At 41.2% G+C, this 20,261-nt stretch overlaps 1 protein-coding gene across 4 annotated transcripts; it reads left to right on the forward strand.

Moving 5' to 3' along the window:
* The first annotated feature begins 359 nt into the window (after nt 1-359).
* s1pr2 (sphingosine-1-phosphate receptor 2) lies at nt 360-17,969 on the forward strand. 4 transcript variants are annotated; one of them, XM_028042158.1, is made up of 3 exons: nt 360-837; nt 7,594-7,780; nt 14,898-17,969. In XM_028042158.1, exon 3 carries the CDS (start codon nt 15,035-15,037, stop codon nt 16,148-16,150), a length of 1,116 nt encoding a protein of 371 aa, XP_027897959.1. In that variant the 5' UTR covers nt 360-837; nt 7,594-7,780; nt 14,898-15,034; the 3' UTR covers nt 16,151-17,969. The 4 variants fall into 4 exon arrangements, with proteins under 4 accessions (XP_027897959.1, XP_027897960.1, XP_027897962.1 ...); XM_028042159.1 differs by lacking the exon at nt 7,594-7,780; XM_028042161.1 differs by lacking the exons at nt 360-837; nt 7,594-7,780 and adding an exon at nt 7,836-14,535.
* The last annotated feature ends 2,292 nt before the right edge of the window (nt 17,970-20,261 follow it).

A 20,261-nucleotide genomic window follows, 5' to 3' on the forward strand; every position in this document is an offset into this window, starting at 1 on the left:
TAAATTGTCCATTTTTGATCGGAGACAGTAAAATTATTATTTTTTTCTCAGTTGCATCTAGCAATTATGAGTACAATGGAGACAATTAATTCATATCGAAACTTTTTTCTTTCTGCAGTACAGCACCAGCAGTTGTACTTGTGCCACAGTTTGAGAAGAAAAAAGAAGTGAGGAGGTGGAACATCTGGATTTCATTCAGTATGCTACAAAGTGGTCAAAAAAATCTCCAGAAATAGGTTTATTTTCCACATTAATTCCTATCCGCCAAACTGCGCCGTTACTTTACTCAAACAGTGAATCGCGGCTTATGACGTTTCCACACACCCCACACCGTTTCTCTACCGTGTGGGTGTGTGTTGGTGTGCGAGTGCGCAGTCTATTGTGTGTGTGCCTCCCAGAAGCTCTTCAGCCCCGTAGAGCTGTTGTTCCCAGCGAGCAGCAGGACAATCAGACGGACTGCTGGATTAGGAAGGACAAAAGACAAAGTGTGATTTTTTTTTTTTACTATTTCCCCTCATCTCGGTCTCTGAGTTATGCGTCTGGCTCGCATCAGTTCCCGTTTTTTTTTTTTTTAGGAATCATCGCTCTGTCGGCTGAACTTTGCGTCTGTGGTACAACACAGACCGGTATGGATTTAGTTACCACAGACTAGACAAGACATTCCGTCTAGTCGTCCACTAAAGTTTTGATTGTCACGGTTGGTTCCCGACCCCAGAGCGGAGGAAAACAGCGCAGCGTTTTCACTTTTTTAGGTTGTTTCCTTTACATTTTTTTTTGGAACACGTGTGGGGACATTTGGACGCAGTTTTTTGTCCCCCATACTCTCTTTCTCATGGGGTAAGTTATTCGCTCTTCTAAAAAATGTATATGTTTATTGTGAAAGCATGTGCTGGGACACGCGAACAAAAGGTTCCGCGCTTCCCGTATGCATCCTACGTGATAAATCGAATCGATTCTTGGGGACGTCGCAGTTCACAGAAATGTTTCATGTTCGGAACCCCATCCACCGTGTACTCTCCCCTGATTTGCATTGCTTCCGTGAGTCAAAACGCGTGTAATTATCAACCGAACATCTGAATTTACGACGAACTCTAGAAATGTTCCAGTGACGAACTCATGACAGCATGATCGCCCACAATAAGCGGCGCCTCTTGACGCTTCAGCTCCAAACCCTGCTGTGGATCTCACGTGACAGCTGTGCTTGTTAAACGTTCTGCTTTTCAGTGAAAGCACTTTGCAGTGATAAATATCAACTCTGCATCATTTGCTGTGGAGTTGTTTAGGGGCCCTCGCAGACTCACAGCTCCTTGGAGCCGTAGCGCAGCCTGCTGCGCCCCCTCCTTCCCGCCCTCCACTCTCTGACCCTACACTCCGATGCTGTTCAGGCTTGTTCATCCGTCACTCTAAAGAGAGCATTGTATTGAAAGGATGTATTAATAAGACAAAAGCTCCCATTATCCCCGTCTGTAGGAGTTAATCTCATGGGGTTTGAGCTGCAGCTCAGAGACTCTTGCAAGCAGTGACTTAACAGGACACAGTTTGTCAGCAGAAATGAACGTTGCACAAGTTCTTTATGCAGACATTTCATCATGTAAAGTTGTCTTTTTGGTCAAGTTGAAGTCTTCCTTTAAAGATCGATGTGCCGATGAAGGATGCCTAGGTGTCAGCGCTCCAGAAGGCGTCCTGGGAGATTCCTCAAGTCACGGTGTGATAAGATGATAAGGCAGAGGAACTAGTGTTTATTGTCCTGATAAAAAGCCCACATCCTTCAACCTCTAGTCCTGTGCTCGACCTGGTTCACTCTGCACTGCGTGGAGCTCATTAACAAGCTGCCTGAATCTGCCTGGGCTTGTGAACGCACTGTCTAAACTCTCAGCTGCAGCAATGGGACAAAAAAAGCAAAACAAGTCTAGCAGGCGGGGGCCCTGAAAAGCTTGTTTAATTCAAGCAAGCATCAGTGTGATAACATCAAGAATAAGGGGAGAAGAGGAAGCTCCTTCAGCAGAGTTTGGATAAGAGTGCTGAAAGGACTGTCAGCAGACTGAATGATGCTGCAACTGAGCGAGGGCTGCTGTCTTTGTTTCGGGCATGCATGACCACCTATGGACATGATCGGCTGGAGACAGGGCAAATGGACGCGGCCACATGTCTGTCAATATTGCGTCATGCGATCACATGGCTCACTGGGCCAGTAAAGCACCCGCCAACCCACCAAACCTGACTGCTGTCGGGTTTTTCAACACTCGCCCCGCACCATCCCTGGACAGTCTCTGGAAGGTGCTGTGAATAGCTTCAAGACTTTGACCACAACTTCTCACCTCATGGCAGCCTGTTGAAGACATGAATCACTCAACTTGAGCTCTGCAGGGCTGGGTTATTGAGTCACATCAGCAGGTTATCACCTCAGAGTTCAGGATCTATGTGTTGTTGGCCCAGCTCACTCTGCTCCATGGCTCTGTATTCCTCTAGAAGATGACTGCTGTAATTTGAGCTCTCTCGGGGGAACAGCTAAGGGGTGCATGAGAAATTAAGACAAATAGATGAGTTGAATCAATAAATAGATTTGGAAGTGCATGGATAAATAAATTAATGGTATTTGAGTGGTGGGAACTTAGAATTGTGGGATTTTTTTTTTAATTGAACCAGTTCACAAGGGGGTTGAAGGCAGGATGGATTTTGGGTGGGTGGCGTCCATCCCTGAAGGACGCTCACATTTCAGCCCCGGCCTGGGAGTGGTCCATTTATAGGAAGTAACGAGAAAGCTTTTCTTTTGGTAGCCTGACTTTTCTTTTGTTGTCTTCTGTCACCATTTTATAGAGTCGGCTCATATGAGCCTTGACTCTGAAAGACGACTGCATGGAGCCACGTGCCAGAGCTGACCTTTCTTTTTACCTGATTAAATAAAACCTGTGTCAAGCCACTTCAAAAGTCTCTGCATTCAGACAGAACAGAAACCACAGAAAACACCAGCAGTCGATGCACATGTTCATAGCTATTTGAGAGGTTTGAGCAGTGATATTAATAGGGATTTTGGATGGCCATCTGGGTTCTGTGTGTTAAGAGTTCTAACTGGTTCTCCCTTCAGAAGAAAACCACTTTCCTTGGGTGTGGCATAAAAAAAAAAAACGCCTTCTGTTCACTAGTTACTGAAGTGCAAGTCACAACACACAGCTGACAGCAACACGCAGCTTCTGACTCACAGCAAGCAGTGAGGAGTGCCCCCAATCAGGGCTATAAATATGGCCCTGACTTTGTTTTTTCTTTTTTCTCATTTCATAAACAGAACTGAGAGGAGGAGGTGCTCAGTCTTCTTTGGAGGTAGAATAATACAGATGGACACTCGCTGGCCTTATCTGTCTTTCCTTTTTAAGACAAACTTTCTTGGATGTAAAGGTTGAACTGATTATTACATAAACAGTTACATAAACTGATATTTGATGGGGGAGGATGACCTTTGGCTACTATGAAGGTATTCTTTTTCCAGTAAAGGAACTCGTTAGTGTAAAAGTGTCCTGTTACATTCCTTTTCCACTTAAAGCACTTGGATAAACCATAAGACCCCCCATGGCCAGGCACTGATGCTTGTAGCAGCATGCCAGGATTTCCTACTGCTTTCTTGCATGTGGATAACACTTCCCTCCTCCTCACATTTCAGACTTGGATCGAGCCTCAATCCCAAAAACCTGCCAGTTGGACAAAAGGACAGAAATGGGCTGATCTGAGTAGCAGTTCTCCTTGTGGGACATTGCTCAAGAGTTAGATGCACACAAGAACATTATACCTCCAGCAGGGACAATGACATGTACACTGAAAGCAGGGTTTCTGGTTTGTGATGTGGCTTTGGATGGGATCAGTAGCACTTTGCAACCACGGTTTGGGTTGTGCTGTGATTTATGACTTAGATGGGAACAACTCATCTGCTCTGGCAGCAGGCATAATCAGCGTGGTCATGTCGTGGTTTCTTGATTTTTTTTTTTTTTTTGGTCATTCTCGGAGTTCACTCTTTAGTGATGTTTTGCGGACCAGGTACGCATTTAGATGATGTTGTTCCTTCTAACATCTTTGTTTCGCCGTTGGATGTATTTGTTGTGCAGTCAACTTGTTTGTACAGCTGCAGAACTCAACAGGATTACTCCAAAATCCCACCCTCCAGAGACCCCAAAATATGTTGGAAACAATCTTCTCGGATGTTCAGTCTTTCTCTACAGCTACTCAGTCTGCTAAATCCGTTTACTTTATCTGGAACTTAAGATTTTGTGTTGTCTCTCATCCCCCGTAAGCTTCTCTGGTCATTAAATTTTCTAATAACTAACAGACTGCAAAATTGCGCTAAAGTAATGACATGTCTTTTTGGTTATAGCTGTTATGAGTAAAGCCTTGGGTCTTTGGAAGGAGATTTGCCAACAGCCACCCACAAAGAGGGTCAAAACAAGAGGCCAGACAGTTCTCTTAGAAAAGACAACTTCAGTGGAAATGCAGCCAGTTTGTGTAACTGACAATGGCTCAACCACTTCCACTTTAAATGAACCATGTCTGGCAGTTTAGAGTAAGGGAATTGCCTTTGACTTTCTTAGAAAAGCTACACCATATATATTAAGCAAATTTAAGGTTGCGAGAGGCTCTATGTAGAAATTAATCTGGGGCCCACCTTGAGCCACCATTGACCTCCTGTTGTTATTGTCAATGCTTGATTTATTTTTTTGCATTTTTGCCTTCTTGCATTGCTGTACTTTCATTTTCCCTCAAAAGGGTCAAGCAGCCATAGGAAAAAAGGCTATAACTTATTTATAGATCTAAAATGTGGATGAAATATTTGCTCAGCTCAGACACAAACAGCAGGAATGTTGAAATGAGCAACAAACTTTCAAACTATGGAGGATTTTCTTTACTTGTGTACTAGGAGTGTAATAGTATTTGTACAGAAGGTTTGCATCGCAAACAATTATGTAGATTTTTTTTTTCTTTATTCAAACGTACTGGAAATTATCCAAATTGTGATATAAAACCAAAGTGCAGCCTTTTTGCTAACAAGAAGGAACCTAAGTTGTCACATATTTTGTTTGTAAAAACCTGTCCTTTACCCAGGTTGCTAAAAATCCCGCAACAAGCCAAAAGTTAACAAAATAATACTTGCAAAAACTTTATTGACAGGTCACTTGATTCTTATTTTTTGGGTATATTCTGTATACCTAATTTTTACAGAACCAGTTTTCTTTGGTTAGGTAAATGAATTCCCTTCTATAAAGAAAACAGAAAACAAACCCTAAAGTTCTGGGTAACAACTGTAGAGTGTGTGGACATTACAATGTTCCTTCTCCAGGCAACTGTGTTTTTTTTCCACTAAAACAGGATTTTGTTTAATGGATCTGTGTTTGCCAGAGGAGGCTAAAAATGTGTTTCATATAACAGCCAATGAAAAGGAAAGACTGAGGGCTCCATCAAGTAAGATTAATTCTGTTGGCCTTGAAGTAAATGCATTCAGGGATGCACTGTGACTTCTTGTGCTAGCCTTTGTGGAATTGTATAATTTTCCATCAGATTGCACTCCAATATTATTTATGATGTTTTTCTATTCCTGGGTTGTTTACAGGCCTGTTAATCAGTGCAAAATCAGTTTAATGAACAACCCTAAGGACTTGCAAAATACACACTCTTCAATGTATGTTGTCATAGCTCGCAATGCAACAAATAATCAGGCCTCTTACAGCTTTCCCAACAGAGCAAGAGAACTTGAGAATGGGTGGAGCTCAAGGTCTATCTACACAGTAGAAAATGAGCAGAGAGCCGAAACAAAAGACGCCCAAGGAACTTGAAAACCTTTCATTAGGAGAGATCCAAATATAAAGAGAATAATACTGAAAGGTGTGAGAGGTTCAGGGTGAGTGAAGCTCAGATCAAGCACGATTCAGTCCCCACACATGCCGCTGAGCTTCACGTACTTCTGACCTACCATCTTTGTCTGCAACCGATCTGCCCATAAAGGAACTGTGCAAAGTAGATGCGAACTCATCTTTTGCACGTCTGACACACTGGAGTCCCAACATTTAGAGTGTGGTTAACACTAGCCCCCTTTCAAACACGCAACACTAACTAACTCGCATCAGCACTTCTTATGTAAGGTTTACCTATGTCCCAGATGCAAACAAAAATTCTGCGTAGCTAACTAAGGCATGTGGTGAAAACCCCAGGACAGCTAAACACCTGAGATCACATCCTGTCTGTAAAGGAAATGCACAAGTGAACAACAATATCACCGTTTTTCTGAACGTACCGCACATGCACATTTGAGTAGGGTCGGAAAATATTGTTTCATGATGCAAAGCTCCTGAACTGAGAACTGACGGCCCAGTGAGGGCTGTAATGACGACTTCTATAAAAGGGCTTTAAGAACATGTCTCTTTCAAATGTGTGCTAAATAAATCTGTCTTAATGTGCATTTAATCACTTCTCTGTGGCCCCCGTCTTTTGATCTCTGAGGCAAGTTCAAAATTTACGCAGCAAAGAGGGGGTGTTGGGCTAGAGATGATGTGGCTTTGGAAATCAGGGTTCAGCATTAAGTAGAAATATGCAAATGAGAGCAATTTAAGAACATGAATGATTTGGAGAGCAGCCTGAAGTTGACAGAAATGGTCTAAGGGTGACGGTACTAATTCCCCATCTGGGAAGAGTGAACAGACTAGGAAAGGAGGGGTTATGGTTCCTGAGGCTATATGATGCCCTTCTTTACACAGCTCTTTGTTTTTATGTCCTCTCGCTGTCGCAAGTTGCAATAAGTAAAGCATTGCCAATCAGGAGGGATAGCATTGCACGTAGAGCAACAGAAAAAAAATAAATAAACAAGTGAAAGTGAGAATAAAAAAAAAAAAGCAATAATATATATAGATGTTTTTACTCCAGACTGACAGATTGAATGCCTCAGAAGCAGTTGTGCTCAAACTGTCAAGAGTTTGACGTGCGAAAGGGTAATCCCTAATTATATGATGAAACCCCACGTATTGGGGACACACACTGCCCCAATGTCTTGTAGATTATATGCTGCGTTTGTGAAGCTTGAATGTACATGGGAGAGGACAATAACAGAGAGAGGAAGGCAAGGCGTGTGTGGCTAAAATTAAACATTTGGCACAAACAAAAGTTAAAATACACAACAGGGAACAGTTAAATTTCACACAAAAAGAGGAAGAGCTTCACTCTTGTCCAAAAAGCCCTAATGCAGCTATGATATTGATACAGTTTTGAAAAGCATACTTCTCTATTTAAAAATAGGGATGTGTTTTAGGTGTGGACTTGTCTGGTGAGGGACAGCCTTCTCTTTGTTGTGTGTGTATGTTGTGAATTAGCTGCTCTCTGAATTGAGGTTTCTCTGTAAAGACAAAATGGTGAGATGTTGCAAAAACCCATCTCATATTTTACTCCTTTGAACACGCAGAGCCTTCTTCTATATTACACTTCTCCTTCACTTTTGGCTTGTCTCTTGTGACCTTTAAAAAAAATTACTTCCTACCCTCTTATCCTCTTGCTTCTTTTGCGTACATGCATTGCACAGGAAATCACTGCTAAAATGTGTGAGACTCCCTGTCTCTGTCTTTCCAGATCTTACTGTCTCGACTTCTGAAGTAGATCGGTAAACGCTGAGAAGGTGTCCAGATGAGTGGACCAGAGGTCACACTCAGAGCTCTGCTGCTGACAAAAGCTTTCAACCCTTCTTTTGATGACATCTAGAGATACAAACATGTTGCAATAGTTTTGCACCTAGGACTTGAAGGCATTTCTACTGTGGGTAAGGCGACATTTACTCTACTCTAGTGATAACTTCTGCTTGACTTTAATGCAACAACAGAGGTGCATGATGATCATTCCTGTTTTGCTACAGCTGTACTGCAGTGTAACACCAAAACAAAGAAACTTATAGATTCTGACTCTACTGCTTGCTTTTGCTGATTTTATAAGTGACATATTCCCCCAGCTGTGTGGCGCCAGAGTCATTTGAAGTGCCAGATTAAAGTTCAGTCATGTCACGGCAGCAGCGACCCAAATCCACCTCCTCCCAACAGCAGTTGGAGGCAGGCTGGAAAAATGAATAAATTCTGGTGAACAATCAATAGTTTGACTGTGCTTATGTAAAAAAGTTGTCGCACACAGATGGAGGCTTGGGGTCCAGTGATTGATAACACAGCAGAGAGTTGCTGCAGGCATCGTATATGGCCACTGTGTTTTCTGGTTGCACATTATAACTCCATAGTTCAGCTCGATAGAAATACAAAAGCCTGCCTCTGGGGGTCTTCTGAGCGCCGCACAGGAGGGCTGACCTCTCTGAGGTGGAGATGGGAATGCAAACATCATCATGACACCGTTTGTGAATCAGAAGTGTGGGCAGAGACAAATCACGCATGCACGTATCACATAAGGAACTTCTTCTGAAACGTTGTGGGAGTTGTGGTGAAACTTTGTGGTGGGAATAGCTGTGTTTCCTTCTTGTGTGTGTGAGAGAGAGAGATAGACATGTCAACACTTGACTGGGGTAACTTTGTGACTAGTGTACATTTTACATTGAATTTTCCTTTCGGGAGACTTTTCCTGCCTCACTCTGTGTGCCCTGAAATTTAAAATGAAAGTCAGGTATTTGCATACATTGAATAAAATCAAATCTTTTTACTGCCTTTCTCAGGTTGGCAGAATTTCTGTATTTATAGACGCCAGAATAATGTGATTTTGTTTTATCACTTTTCACATTTATGAATTTACATATGCTAAGACTATGATGCTTTTTTAAAATAACGAAAAAGCTGGGGAGTTTTTTTTATCTTCTGAGAGGTTAATTCGCAACATTTAACTTAAATTAAGTCACACCTGTTTCCTTATATGTCGTCATGGAAAAATGTAAAGGAAATTCAACATAGCGATAGAAACAGGTGCATTTCTGCTTCTCTGCTTGGTGCTTAAGTAAAACAATAAAAGAGCCTCGGTCATTTATTTAAGCAATTATGTTTGCTTTTAAGCATAACATTCGGTTCGCTTTAAACAAACCAGAGTTAATTACTCCCATTAATCTGGACCTTTTGTGCATTTGAGATCACACTCAAGCAAAATCTGGTGCGGACCAAACAACCGGACCATAGGTTTGGTCTCGGTCCGGTCTGTGTATCACTCAGGAAAAGAGACCTGTTCTCTGTTTTAAAAACGTTTTGGTGTAAAATGTGCATCTCAACGCCAGAAGAAAAGCAAAAGATCTTGTGAAGGTATTGGCTGAAGCTAGTGATACAGTGTCAGTATCCACAGTGAAACGAGTTCTTTAAGCTGAATGGCCACTCAGAGAGGAAGAGACCGTTAGTCCAAAGGCGTCAGAAAAAGAGTGAAGTTCACAAATTCACATAGGGTAAAAGATGTTTATCTTTGGGACCCGTCCTTTTGTGTGATAGCTTAAATGAAACTGTTTGAGTATAATGATCAGCAATACATTTGGAGTGAAAAGAGAGACGTGTGTAATCCTGAGTACTTTCATCTCAACTGTAAAGTAAGGTGGCAGCAATATTTTGCATAGGTGCTTTTATAAAAAAAAAAAAAAAAAAAAAAAAAAAAACAGTATGTATTACCCAAGTTGTATCATTTTGGCACTTTTAGCAAATTTGAGCTAAACATCTAAAACAGGAGTCAATGTCAGACATTAAGGGAAAAATGTTTTGTGTCTTTTTATCCAGAATATGCAAATATCTGGATTAAATTGTACATATTTGGTTTAATTCTTGGTTGTAATTTATTAAACCATGTCAAAGAAACACTAAAAGGTCTAAGGCTCAGTAGAAGAATGTAGTAAATAAAAAAGTGAAGGAAGAAGAAAGATGTAGGTAACTTATTCTTGTACTTGCACAAGAATAAGCAATCTTACCTGTGTTCTTTTACAGATAAGATGAACCTTTTTATTAAAAGCTGTGAAACTGAGAAGGAAAAAACTGATCGCAGTAGTTGTAGTAGTAGTAGTATGGTTCTCTGCGATCATTGTGGATTATTTAATATCTGTTTATTAAACAAAAGGTTCATTAAGTGTCTGTCAAGCAGATATCTCTTAGCAAAGGAAGTCATTAAACCACTGAAGCTAAATAGGCTCCAACCGCAATTAATATCCTTTTATAATAATCCTAGCATAAAAAAACCCCATTCCTTTTAAAGTCTAAACACACATCCTTTACAGAAGCACCAGAAGCTGGATTGGTTGTGTTTGTTATTACTACAGTGGCTTGTATGCAGGGAGGATGAAGGGCAGATGGGACAAGATACGTTACGTTTACGTTTCAGACCACAAACTGCTGAACTGCAGCACTGGCATTTGTGACTCATCTGACTAAACAACCCGTGAAAACATTTGAATGCAAACAAGATAAGATGCAAATACAAACTGTCTAAATTTCAGCTTTTTGTGTCTTATCTAAGACGGTTGCTGCAGATCGTGAGATGGGAATGCCGTTTTGAAGGTGAGGAGCCTAATTGATCCAAGAGCTTTTACACCAGGAGAAAGTGGAGTGAGGTTGAAGTGCGGCGCCACGGCTTGCAGGCGATGTAATGATGTGGTGTTGCTTCGTATTTTAGAAAGCTGGCAGTCTGCTAATTGGGGCTTATCGGGTGTTTCTGGAAAGCACCAGAGGGCTTTTATGCAGTCTTCAGTCCCATGTTGATGGAGGGAGGCCTGTCTCCTGATAGGATTATCAGGCAGCAAGAGTCAGCTTTCAAGCGCAAACCTTTTGCTTCATCTTTAGCATGTTTTTTTTTTTTTTTTAATTTACCTTATGTGCGAAATCCAGCCAAGCGCAGCTATGATATGTGGTGTTGAAATGTGGGGAGAGCTGCGACAACACAAACCATTCGATGGCCTGAGTTCATGAGAATGTGCACACGCGCATCTCTTGAATCTTTTCTCACATGTGAAATGTAGTCTTGACTTTATGTTTTTGTGTTTTTGAAAAGGATATCCTGTCCTTTGACTTCCTTTTACTTTTGTCACTTGATTTAAATCTTTGCTCTCAGGATGTTTCTTTTTCTTATCTCCTACAAAACTTCTGTGGGCCTTGCTGTTAAATTCAGGCAGGATTTTGAATTTTGTAGCCCAACGATATCTTCAGCTGTATTACAATGCAGGACACACCAGTGATGCTCTGCTTTTTACATAAATAATGTTGGACTTAAAATCCCTGTACTACTATAAACTTGTACGTCCTACCTCTTCATACTTTGCATCTCTAAAGTGTAACACTAGTGTTGCAATATACAGTTTAATTATATAGACTGCTAAGTAAAACTTTTATTTATTTTGTCACTTACATATTTAGGATCACCTAATTGAATTCTGATAGCATTCAATGACTCCATGAGTAAATATTTATTTGCATATTTATAATATGAGTAGATGAAAAAGGCAATGCAAACAAACAACTCTGACCCGGTGTGAATAAGAAACCCCCTTTGGCACCTCATGTTTAATCATGAATAAACTGTCATGAAGCACAAAAGTCCAGCTTCACTAGTCACACCCAGGGCTAATTGCTGCTTGACCTTTTGACTTAAAGGATCACTTAAATAAAACTTGTCTGGTGACACAAAGTAGGGTAAAATATCTTTAAAAAGTATCATCTGCAAATGTGGAGAAAATGTGGAGCCTTCCTAGAAGTCGCCAGCCTGTCAACATCCAAAAGCCAACTCATGCAGAAGTTCTCAAAGCCCCGGTTAAGCTAGATATTTATGATTCAACAATAAAGAAGAGACTTGGCAAAAATTTTATCTGTGAGATTTACAAAGCAAACAAAACTAACACATCTCACACTTTTTAACATACATCTTGGTCATCTCCAGGTCTTTCTGGAAGATGTTCTGTTGATTGCAACAAAAGAAAAGAGTGGAAGGTGTGCATCCCATTATATCAAGCAGAAACTGATAAACGAACATCAGACCAAGAGTTAAACATGATGATGGTAATCTGGGGATTACTTTGCTGATTTAACTGGATCAATGAATACTGCTCACTTTCAGAAAAATCCTGAAGGAGAATGTCTGTCTATGTTCTTTGGCCCAAAACACACTTAGGTTTTGCTGCAGATCAGTCAACCAAGGCACACAATTAAGTCCACCTCCGAATAGCTAAGAAACACACAAAATGACAAATGTGTTTAATCCCAGTGAGGTTCAGTGGCATGATATTACACCTTTTGTTTGTGCTTGAGGACCGTTAAGTTTGCTTAAGACAGTGCTGCAAGAAGAGGGGGCCAAAGTTCTTCATTTCTAAGACTTATTGGCAATAATTGCAATTGTCAGATGGCAGTTGCTGCTGCCAAGGCTGGCACACCCAGTTGTTAGGATAAGAGGACAGTGATTTCTGTCACATATGTTGGTTCGGATAGCTTTTTTTTTCTATGATTAAATTAAATCACACTTTGAAAACTGCTTGTATTACTTTCTCAGCTAATATCTGTATGCTACTGAAATGTATCTGAAAATCTGAAAGTGTGGGACAAAAAAGTAAAAGCGTCTTTGTGACTGAAAAAAACAACTCTTGTCTTACTTGGACTGCTTCGCTGAACCACTAAAGCTAATTTTCTTTAAGTTCTTTCTGTTCTCTGCTTGTCAGGAACAGCATGAAAGGAGTTTTGACAAGTTTTGTCTGGAAGTGTGACGCTGGTGTCTGAGTCGAACGTGGGGTACAATTTTAACAAAGGCTTATGGGAAGGAGTGGGGCGTGGATGGGGGTTGGTTTACATTGCAGGGAGTCTGTAGTGTGGTTGACCAATCACCAAGGGAAATCCTTCATATGGCACATGGCAGGTAGAAGGGCTGGGTCAAATACAAAACAGTGCTGTACGCAAACCAGCCTGTCAGGTTTCTCTACCTGCAGCCAAATCCCTTACTGAAAGACAGCAAAGACTCCACAGTGACAAGAGGACCTTGAGTTGTCCACACACAGCAGATGGAGAGACACAGCTTGTCCTGCAAAAACCAGACCAAGAGGAAACAAAGAACACCCTGTGGCTTTCTTAGCAGACAGAGATCTGTGGAGATGCAGCATGAATAAAATCATTATCCTCCAATAATGCAACCTAATGTAATTACCCTGCTGCAGTAGGCACATGTGCCTAAGCTCAAGTCTTGCATTTATGTCTATAAATGGAGCTAAAAAGGATGAGGAGAAGACAGGCCTCCTGAGATGGCAGTTCGATAACAGAGTGCTCAACCTCTAATATATTCCTGTTATGATACAGTGTCGGCAGCCAAATGTATGTGTGCTGCTCCGTTATGAAGACAGAAGGCTGCTGCTGTACACGCTGAAGGCGCCTATTGTTCGTTGTTCTTTCTTGAGGAAGTACTGTTCTAGTTCTAGCTGGCAGCCAGAAGCAGCTGTTTGCTTAGCCTACCTGTAAGCAGGGGAATATTTCACCTAAGTAATATCAGGGTGTCACTATTAACTTTGTGTGGGGAAGAATATTTTTCTACTTTTGTACAGGTTTGCACTGAGTTGGTTTTTCTCTGCGCATGTGTACGTCACAGCGGCGTCTCAGATTCTTGCCTTTGTGTCCAGATGCCGTTCCACATGCCTGATCCCCGTCTGCCTTTGTCCCGTTCTGTCTTTATCTCCCACCCTCCCAGGTTCTGACTCTAAGCCCAGCAGAAGAGTGAGGCGGTCCAGGCGTAGTTTCCATCCATTTATTTAGAAAAAAAAAATAGCTGCAGCCGTCCAGGAGAACAAAAGCAGGCAGTGGAAGGAATCATCAGTCTTAAATTACCCTGAGAGCTGGTCTGTAGAGGGATCGTGTTACTTTTGACAGGTTTAAGAGACCAGCTTCACCTCTAATTAGATTTCCAGAGCCTCCAATTCCTCTTTGTGCTCAGTCGTGAAGCGTCCATCTGTTTAATTTTTTTATTTTCTTACATTTTGAGGAAGCTGCTCCTATAAAAGACTAATGGGAAACCATGACAGTGGTTGGAGAGGTCTTTTTGTCTTCAGAAGCATAATTCAACTCAGATTAAGTTAAATTGATTTACACAGGTGCTTCATTTGCACCTGGCACTATTATGCCATGTTAAAACAATTTAACATGGCATAATAGTGCCCCGAGCTATTTTTTTTTCTTTTTTTCTTTTGCACCAGTAATATGCAAAAGTGAAAGTAATACTGCAAAACACATTCAAGTCTTAACAAGCTTTTTCTGTGGAAGTCGGAGAAGCCCCCGCTTCTTCCTGACAGGTATCTGTTTGATTTGTTGCTGGCTTTTCTCAGCTGGCTGGAGGTGGATGGGGAGGTGGGTGGTTGGGCAGGTCAGGACGAGGAGTGCGAGCTGATCCACATGCTATGCTGAAGTTTCAAGAGGTAGCTCACTGGAGTGGAATGGCTCACTCCGCACAACAATGCGGTGTGTTGACAGTCGAGTGCTCGGACAGGGTCAGAGGAATGTCCCCTTCAGACTGCGAGAGCGGCCCTTTGTCTCAGCGTTCACAGAGGATTCTTTCACCTGGAGAATGACGTCTGCTTGTGCAGGTTCACCGTTAAAAGTCAAAGTAAATAACTTATTCCGTTGGAGAGGATTTGAATTTACCTTGGGAGTATATTGCTTTGACGGCATGCAAAGTGTGAGCAGAGTTTCCGTGTGCAACGTGCACTGTGTCTTTTTTGATCGTCTGGGAAGATAAAATGCAAACTTTTTTTATTGTAGACCTCGTCGTTGTTTGCTAGAAAATGTTTGACTTTGGTCTTAGTCTTTCAACATCAATTTTTCACAGTTCAAAATAATCTACACGTTACCTGGATACTATTACATTAAACTTTAACTTTCTGTTTGCTTACTCTGTGTTTGTTTTTATAACTGTTTTTATTTCCATTGACACTAACTCCTGCCTTCTCTCTTTCTGTGCATCTACAGGTGACCCACATACGGCTCCTGAGACGTGACTGTAGGACAAGCAGCCCCACTCTCCTCCCTCGCACAGCTGTTTTACTGTCCTTTTCAAAAAGGCAGTAATTGATTCCCTTGAGACTCTGCTCAACTCCACAGTTTGAATGAATCTTTGCTGCAAAGCCACTGGGTTCTGCCACAGTGTCACCATGTTGAGCAAGTACCAGCAGTACTATGAAAAGGATCTAATAATATACTACTATGCCTGTGCTAAGAACTGGACCGTGAATAAAACAAAGGAAGAATATGATAAAAAAAAACAGCTCCCGGACTTCAAAGTTGTCCTCGTGGTCCTCTGCATCATCATCATCCTCGAGAATCTTTTGGTCTTACTTTCTGTCTTCCGCAACAAGAAGTTCCACTCAGCCATGTTCTTCTTCATTGGCAACCTGGCGTTCTCTGACTTGCTGGCTGGCTCTGCCTACATAGCCAATATATTCCTATCAGGGTCAATGACCTTACAACTCTACCCTGTGCAGTGGTTCATCAGAGAAGGCACAGCCTTCATCGCCCTGGCTGCTTCTGTCTTCAGCTTGTTGGCGATAGCTATAGAGCGCTTTATTGCGATCACCAAAGTCAAAGTGTACGGCTCATCCAAAACGTGTCGCATGTTTCTGTTGATAGGAACCTGTTGGGTCACCTCGATTCTGCTCGGAGGGCTTCCCATCTTGGGATGGAACTGCATCAACAACCTCTCTGAATGCTCAGTTGTGCTGCCGCTCTATTCTAAGAGATACATACTATTTGTTGTCTCCATTCTTACCCTCATACTGCTCTCCATTGTCATCCTTTATGTGAAGATCTATTTGATCGTTCGGTCCAGCCACCAGGAAGCAACTAATTCCCAAGCATATTCGCTTTTGAAAACAGTCACAATTGTGCTGGGTGTCTTCATCATGTGCTGGCTGCCAGTTTTTACCGTGCTGCTCCTGGATTCGTTCTGCAACATCCAGGACTGCCCTGTGCTCAAAGATGCAGAAATGGTTTTTGGATTCGCCATTCTGAACTCTGCGCTTAATCCATTGATCTACGTGCTGCGCAGCAAAGACATGAGGAGGGAGTTCCTGCGTGTGCTGTGCTGCTGGGGTGTGCTGCAGAGCGGCCGGCCGTCCGAACGCTGCCTGGTCCAGCTGAAGAGCTCCAGCTCTCTGGAACATTGCACCAACAAATTCGAACACCAGACCACACCCATCATGCAAACGTGTACTACCTGTGTCTGACTTAAGGGCTTTGTGTGTGCACGAAACAGAGAGATGTGATGATGAGGTGGGCAGATGTTAGCAGAGAAGCCAGCATGTGCTGGGACTAGACTTCTGGACCGTTTGGGATCCAGCTGTCTGTTGGGACACATTACATGACGCAGAGTGCTTTTCACATAAAACTGTGTGACTTGTTCAATGTTCAGCTGTGAAACAGGTGTTAAAACATTATTAGAGGCTACCAATTCAATATATGAAAAAAAAAGTTGAGAAATGTGAAAAAAGCTTTGTAGCTAGGTACATTTATCAGTGGATATGGAGCAAACCATTTTCATTTTTATTTTTTTTTTGTCTTTAAACTTGCAAATGTGTGTCAAAAACCAAAATTAGCAACAGAACATGCAGAAAATCCTAGCTAGATTGAGCTGTGTTAATGCAAAGCTTGCAAAAGTTGCACTTTTGTCTGTTAGTATGCAGATGGACCTGTGTAACCTTCGACTGCCTCACTCATCTTGATAGAGACAGGTAGAAATCTACCACAGTTTTCTATAAAAGAGGAAGAAATTTGCAACAATGAGCACTCCACCTAACCCAGACCACACTGAGTGATTTTTTTAGCAAAAACAACTAAATATTCCCTATATAACCTTGCTTAACCAAATTGAATAACCACAACAAAAGTACATAATCTGCTTTATTTAGTGCATGATGAAATTGTAAGGCATTTGTAAGTTTTTGTTATATACTCCAGCTTCCACCACTAACACCTCTTCTCCCATGTTCCCTCGTAAACTGTGTCTCTCTTGCTTTTTGCAGTTGTCTTCTAAATCCTAATTGTTTCCACTGAGGAAGGCCAAACCAGAAAGCACATTAGGTTATTTGGCGCTGATGAATTTCACTTGTTAATGGCTCTCAGACTGATTTTTGCCCTGACAGTGTTATAGCCATGTAGCAGCAGTGTGCCATCTTCTGCTTGTGCTTTCCTCTGAGAGAAAAAAGGCTGAATGTATGAATGAAGTGTCGGAGCGCGCGCTCCGTTCTAGACAGTATTATTGATCAGGATTTTGAAATGCCAAGTCACTGATTAGCAGAGAGTGGGATGAACAGGGTAGGTCACCCTCACTGTGAACTCTTCTTGCACCAAGAACAAGAAATTAATTGTGAACATCCCGGTTTATTTTGCTGGCCATATGCTTTGTGCAACTAAAAGCGTAAACACCACTCGTCTTTCCAAAGACCCCATCCGACTTCTCACCGCGTCTGTATGATGGGAGAAGATCCGGTTTCAAACGCACAGGAGGGATCTGTCCTCCTGGGAGAAATGCTTCTTCATTCTCTGACATAAAACATAAAACTTCCTCCAGATCTAGGAAGTCCTGTTTTCAACTGTCCGTTTCCTGTTGTTCAGGGTTACACTAACCTTCCTGTAGACAGACATTGAAAATTTTTCCTCTCCGTTAGTTTTTTTTTTTAAGAGTAACATTTGCATTTATACAGCCAAGTAGAAATGATGAAAAGCACTTTGGCAGCTTCAGTGATGTTTAAATTCCCCCTTTTTACCCCTTTTGGATGGAACAGTGTTTTAATCTGTATGATTTCAGTGTATGTCAATGTTTTTGTATGATAAATATTATAAATAACAATGTGTAATTATGTTGTATCTTTGTACAGTATGTAAGATTTTCTGTGTGGTATGAAATGTCTTGTGTGCAATAGCTTTGTGTGTTCTGTAGCACGCTGCCTGTGTTAAATTGGTACAATCCTAAACACTAATGGAGGTACATAAACCTTTTGTTAAAAGCATTCCAGTTTTATAAAATAAATGACATACTGAAACAAATTCTACGTGCTCGAGTTTCATTTCAGGCTTTGAAGAAATTCAGAGGCAGCTGGGGCCTCTCTGCAGGCCCAGAGATGTTCTGTTGTTGTGCCTAGATCTGCAAAGTATTTAAAATGCAGTATTAAATCCAAACATGCTCTGACAAGGTCAGAGGAGCGCTAGCTTCAACTTGAAAGCCTGGAATCGTGCGTGCAAATGCTGCGTGGGCATTAATCACGGCTTTCTTACCTAATAAAATTATTCAGTAGCTTAAAGGCTAAAGCAAGACTGGGCAATGATGGGAAACTGGGCAGAGAGCGGGGATGATGAAGTGGGGTGTGGCGAAGAAAACTGTCTGTTTTTGAGATAGTTTGTCTGAGAGAAGCACAGCATAAAGCCCCCTGGAGGCTTTTTTTGGGGGCGTGGGGGAAGTTTTGGGGTGAAGGCAGAGACTGACTTATAGTGGCCTTGGGAGAGTTCGGCCTGTTTCCCGTCAGACATCCAGAATTCCTGGGTGGGAACATTGGCTGAATCAATCCCAGGAGGCTGTGCTACTGGGCCGCTTGCCAAGTCTTAGTGCCTTAACAGATATTAGACCAGATTTGGAAACCTGTAGGTTAGGTTTTAATAGAAAATGTTTAAATTTTCTATTAAAAATTTATATATCTGTATATATTACAAATATATACAGAACCGGAACCGCAGGAGAAAGTCCAGTCCGAGGAGAAGAAATGGAAATCAAAACTAAACTTTTATTCCTGCAGAAACCACAAATGATCATTTTAATATTTTTATTAGTAAAATCAAAGATATTCTTTCACATAAAACCTCTGTTAGTTATTTCTGTGCTTAGTGCTCTTTGGGGTTATTTAGGAAATAATCTCCTAAGACAAAATGGCACCAAGAATAAGATTTCCCTGTTTGTGTCCAGCAATGAAAACACACTGTACATTTCCGTCTTAAAAATTTTCCATTCAATTGCATGAAGACAGTATATAATATTTGTGTTCATATTTAAAATCTTCTATTTGTTGATCTGACACATGACTTTCTTTGGATAGTGGTTACATGATGCCATCTTGTGACAAAACAAGAAAATAGCTACTCATTTACGAAAGCAACACTTCTGTCACATCAAATATCTTTTAATTCTCTGTGGAGAGCTTCCAATTTCCTAAATTAAAAAATGACATACAATTAATTCCTGAGGCATTAGATAAATAATGGAATACTGTCATCACGAAGTGGTAAGAAAAATGCTCAACATGGACATGACCAAGAACTGGACATCACTGCAAAATTGATTAAAAGACCAGAAGGAAGTTAGTAGGAGGTCTATAGCAACATTAAAGGAGCTGTTATCAAGGATATAGAGTAATGTGGAGAGTCCCTGTGCAAAAAAGCAGAAAACATCCAAGTCCAGATAAATTTAGAAAAAACACATTGAAGTATCCCAAAAGCCTGTTGGGTTTTGGGATACTGGGTTGACATGGGTTAACATGGGTTAAAACACATTTAACACAGTGAGGCATCGCGGTTGTAGCATCATACTTTAAGGCACCGTTTATTTCCATGGAACAGACATATTATGAACAGTTTCAAGTACCAATCAGCGAAGGACACTAAAAAGCTGATGTTAAACAAGAATGGTAACAAATGGTAAGTTACCTGCATTAGCAGTTTTTTTGTCAAGTTCAATGACTTCAAGCTTTGTGAATAGGGTTATACACACCCTTATGGTGGTAAGCCACTGTAGCCACTGCTGCCCAGAAGCGAGGTTGTCACCAGGGCACCAGCAGGTAAGATGGGTGAGTTGTCTAAGGGCACAACACCAGGGACAAACAGACTGGGGGGTTGAACCGGAAACCCACTGGTTACCAAACGAATCCCTACCCCATGAACCACAGACAGCAACAGAATAAAGACCTTAAAAGAAGAATATCACACTTCTATGACGGCTCAACCAGAGAAAAGGCCTGAATCATATTAACAATCTGTTAGCTGATATGAAGAGGGCTATAAAGCAAAACCGCAAAATCTCTTTAAGTTTTGAAAGTGACTCAAGGTCAAAGTTTAGAGCCATTCACATTTATATAAACACACCATTTGTTTACTTATGTCACACCCAGAAGATTCCAGTTTGTTTTGAATTGAGTTGTAGAGGTTACATGATAGATTTATATATTAGATATTAAACGTTTTAATGCTACTTATATTGGTCTCATTTATCAGGGAACTTTCTTTTTTTTTATTCAGATTGTATTACAAATATCTAATATAATTTAGGTAGGATCTGAATCATACATTACAGAA

The sequence above is a fragment of the Xiphophorus couchianus genome, chromosome 16 (genome assembly GCF_001444195.1).
Source record: "Xiphophorus couchianus chromosome 16, X_couchianus-1.0, whole genome shotgun sequence".
NCBI classification, from domain to species: Eukaryota; Metazoa; Chordata; class Actinopteri; order Cyprinodontiformes; family Poeciliidae; genus Xiphophorus; species Xiphophorus couchianus.

Bases quoted from the DNA above. Each gene is read 5' to 3' on its own strand.
- s1pr2 (XM_028042158.1), top strand. From the start codon at position 15,035: ATGAATCTTTGCTGCAAAGCCACTGGGTTCTGCCACAGTGTCACCATG.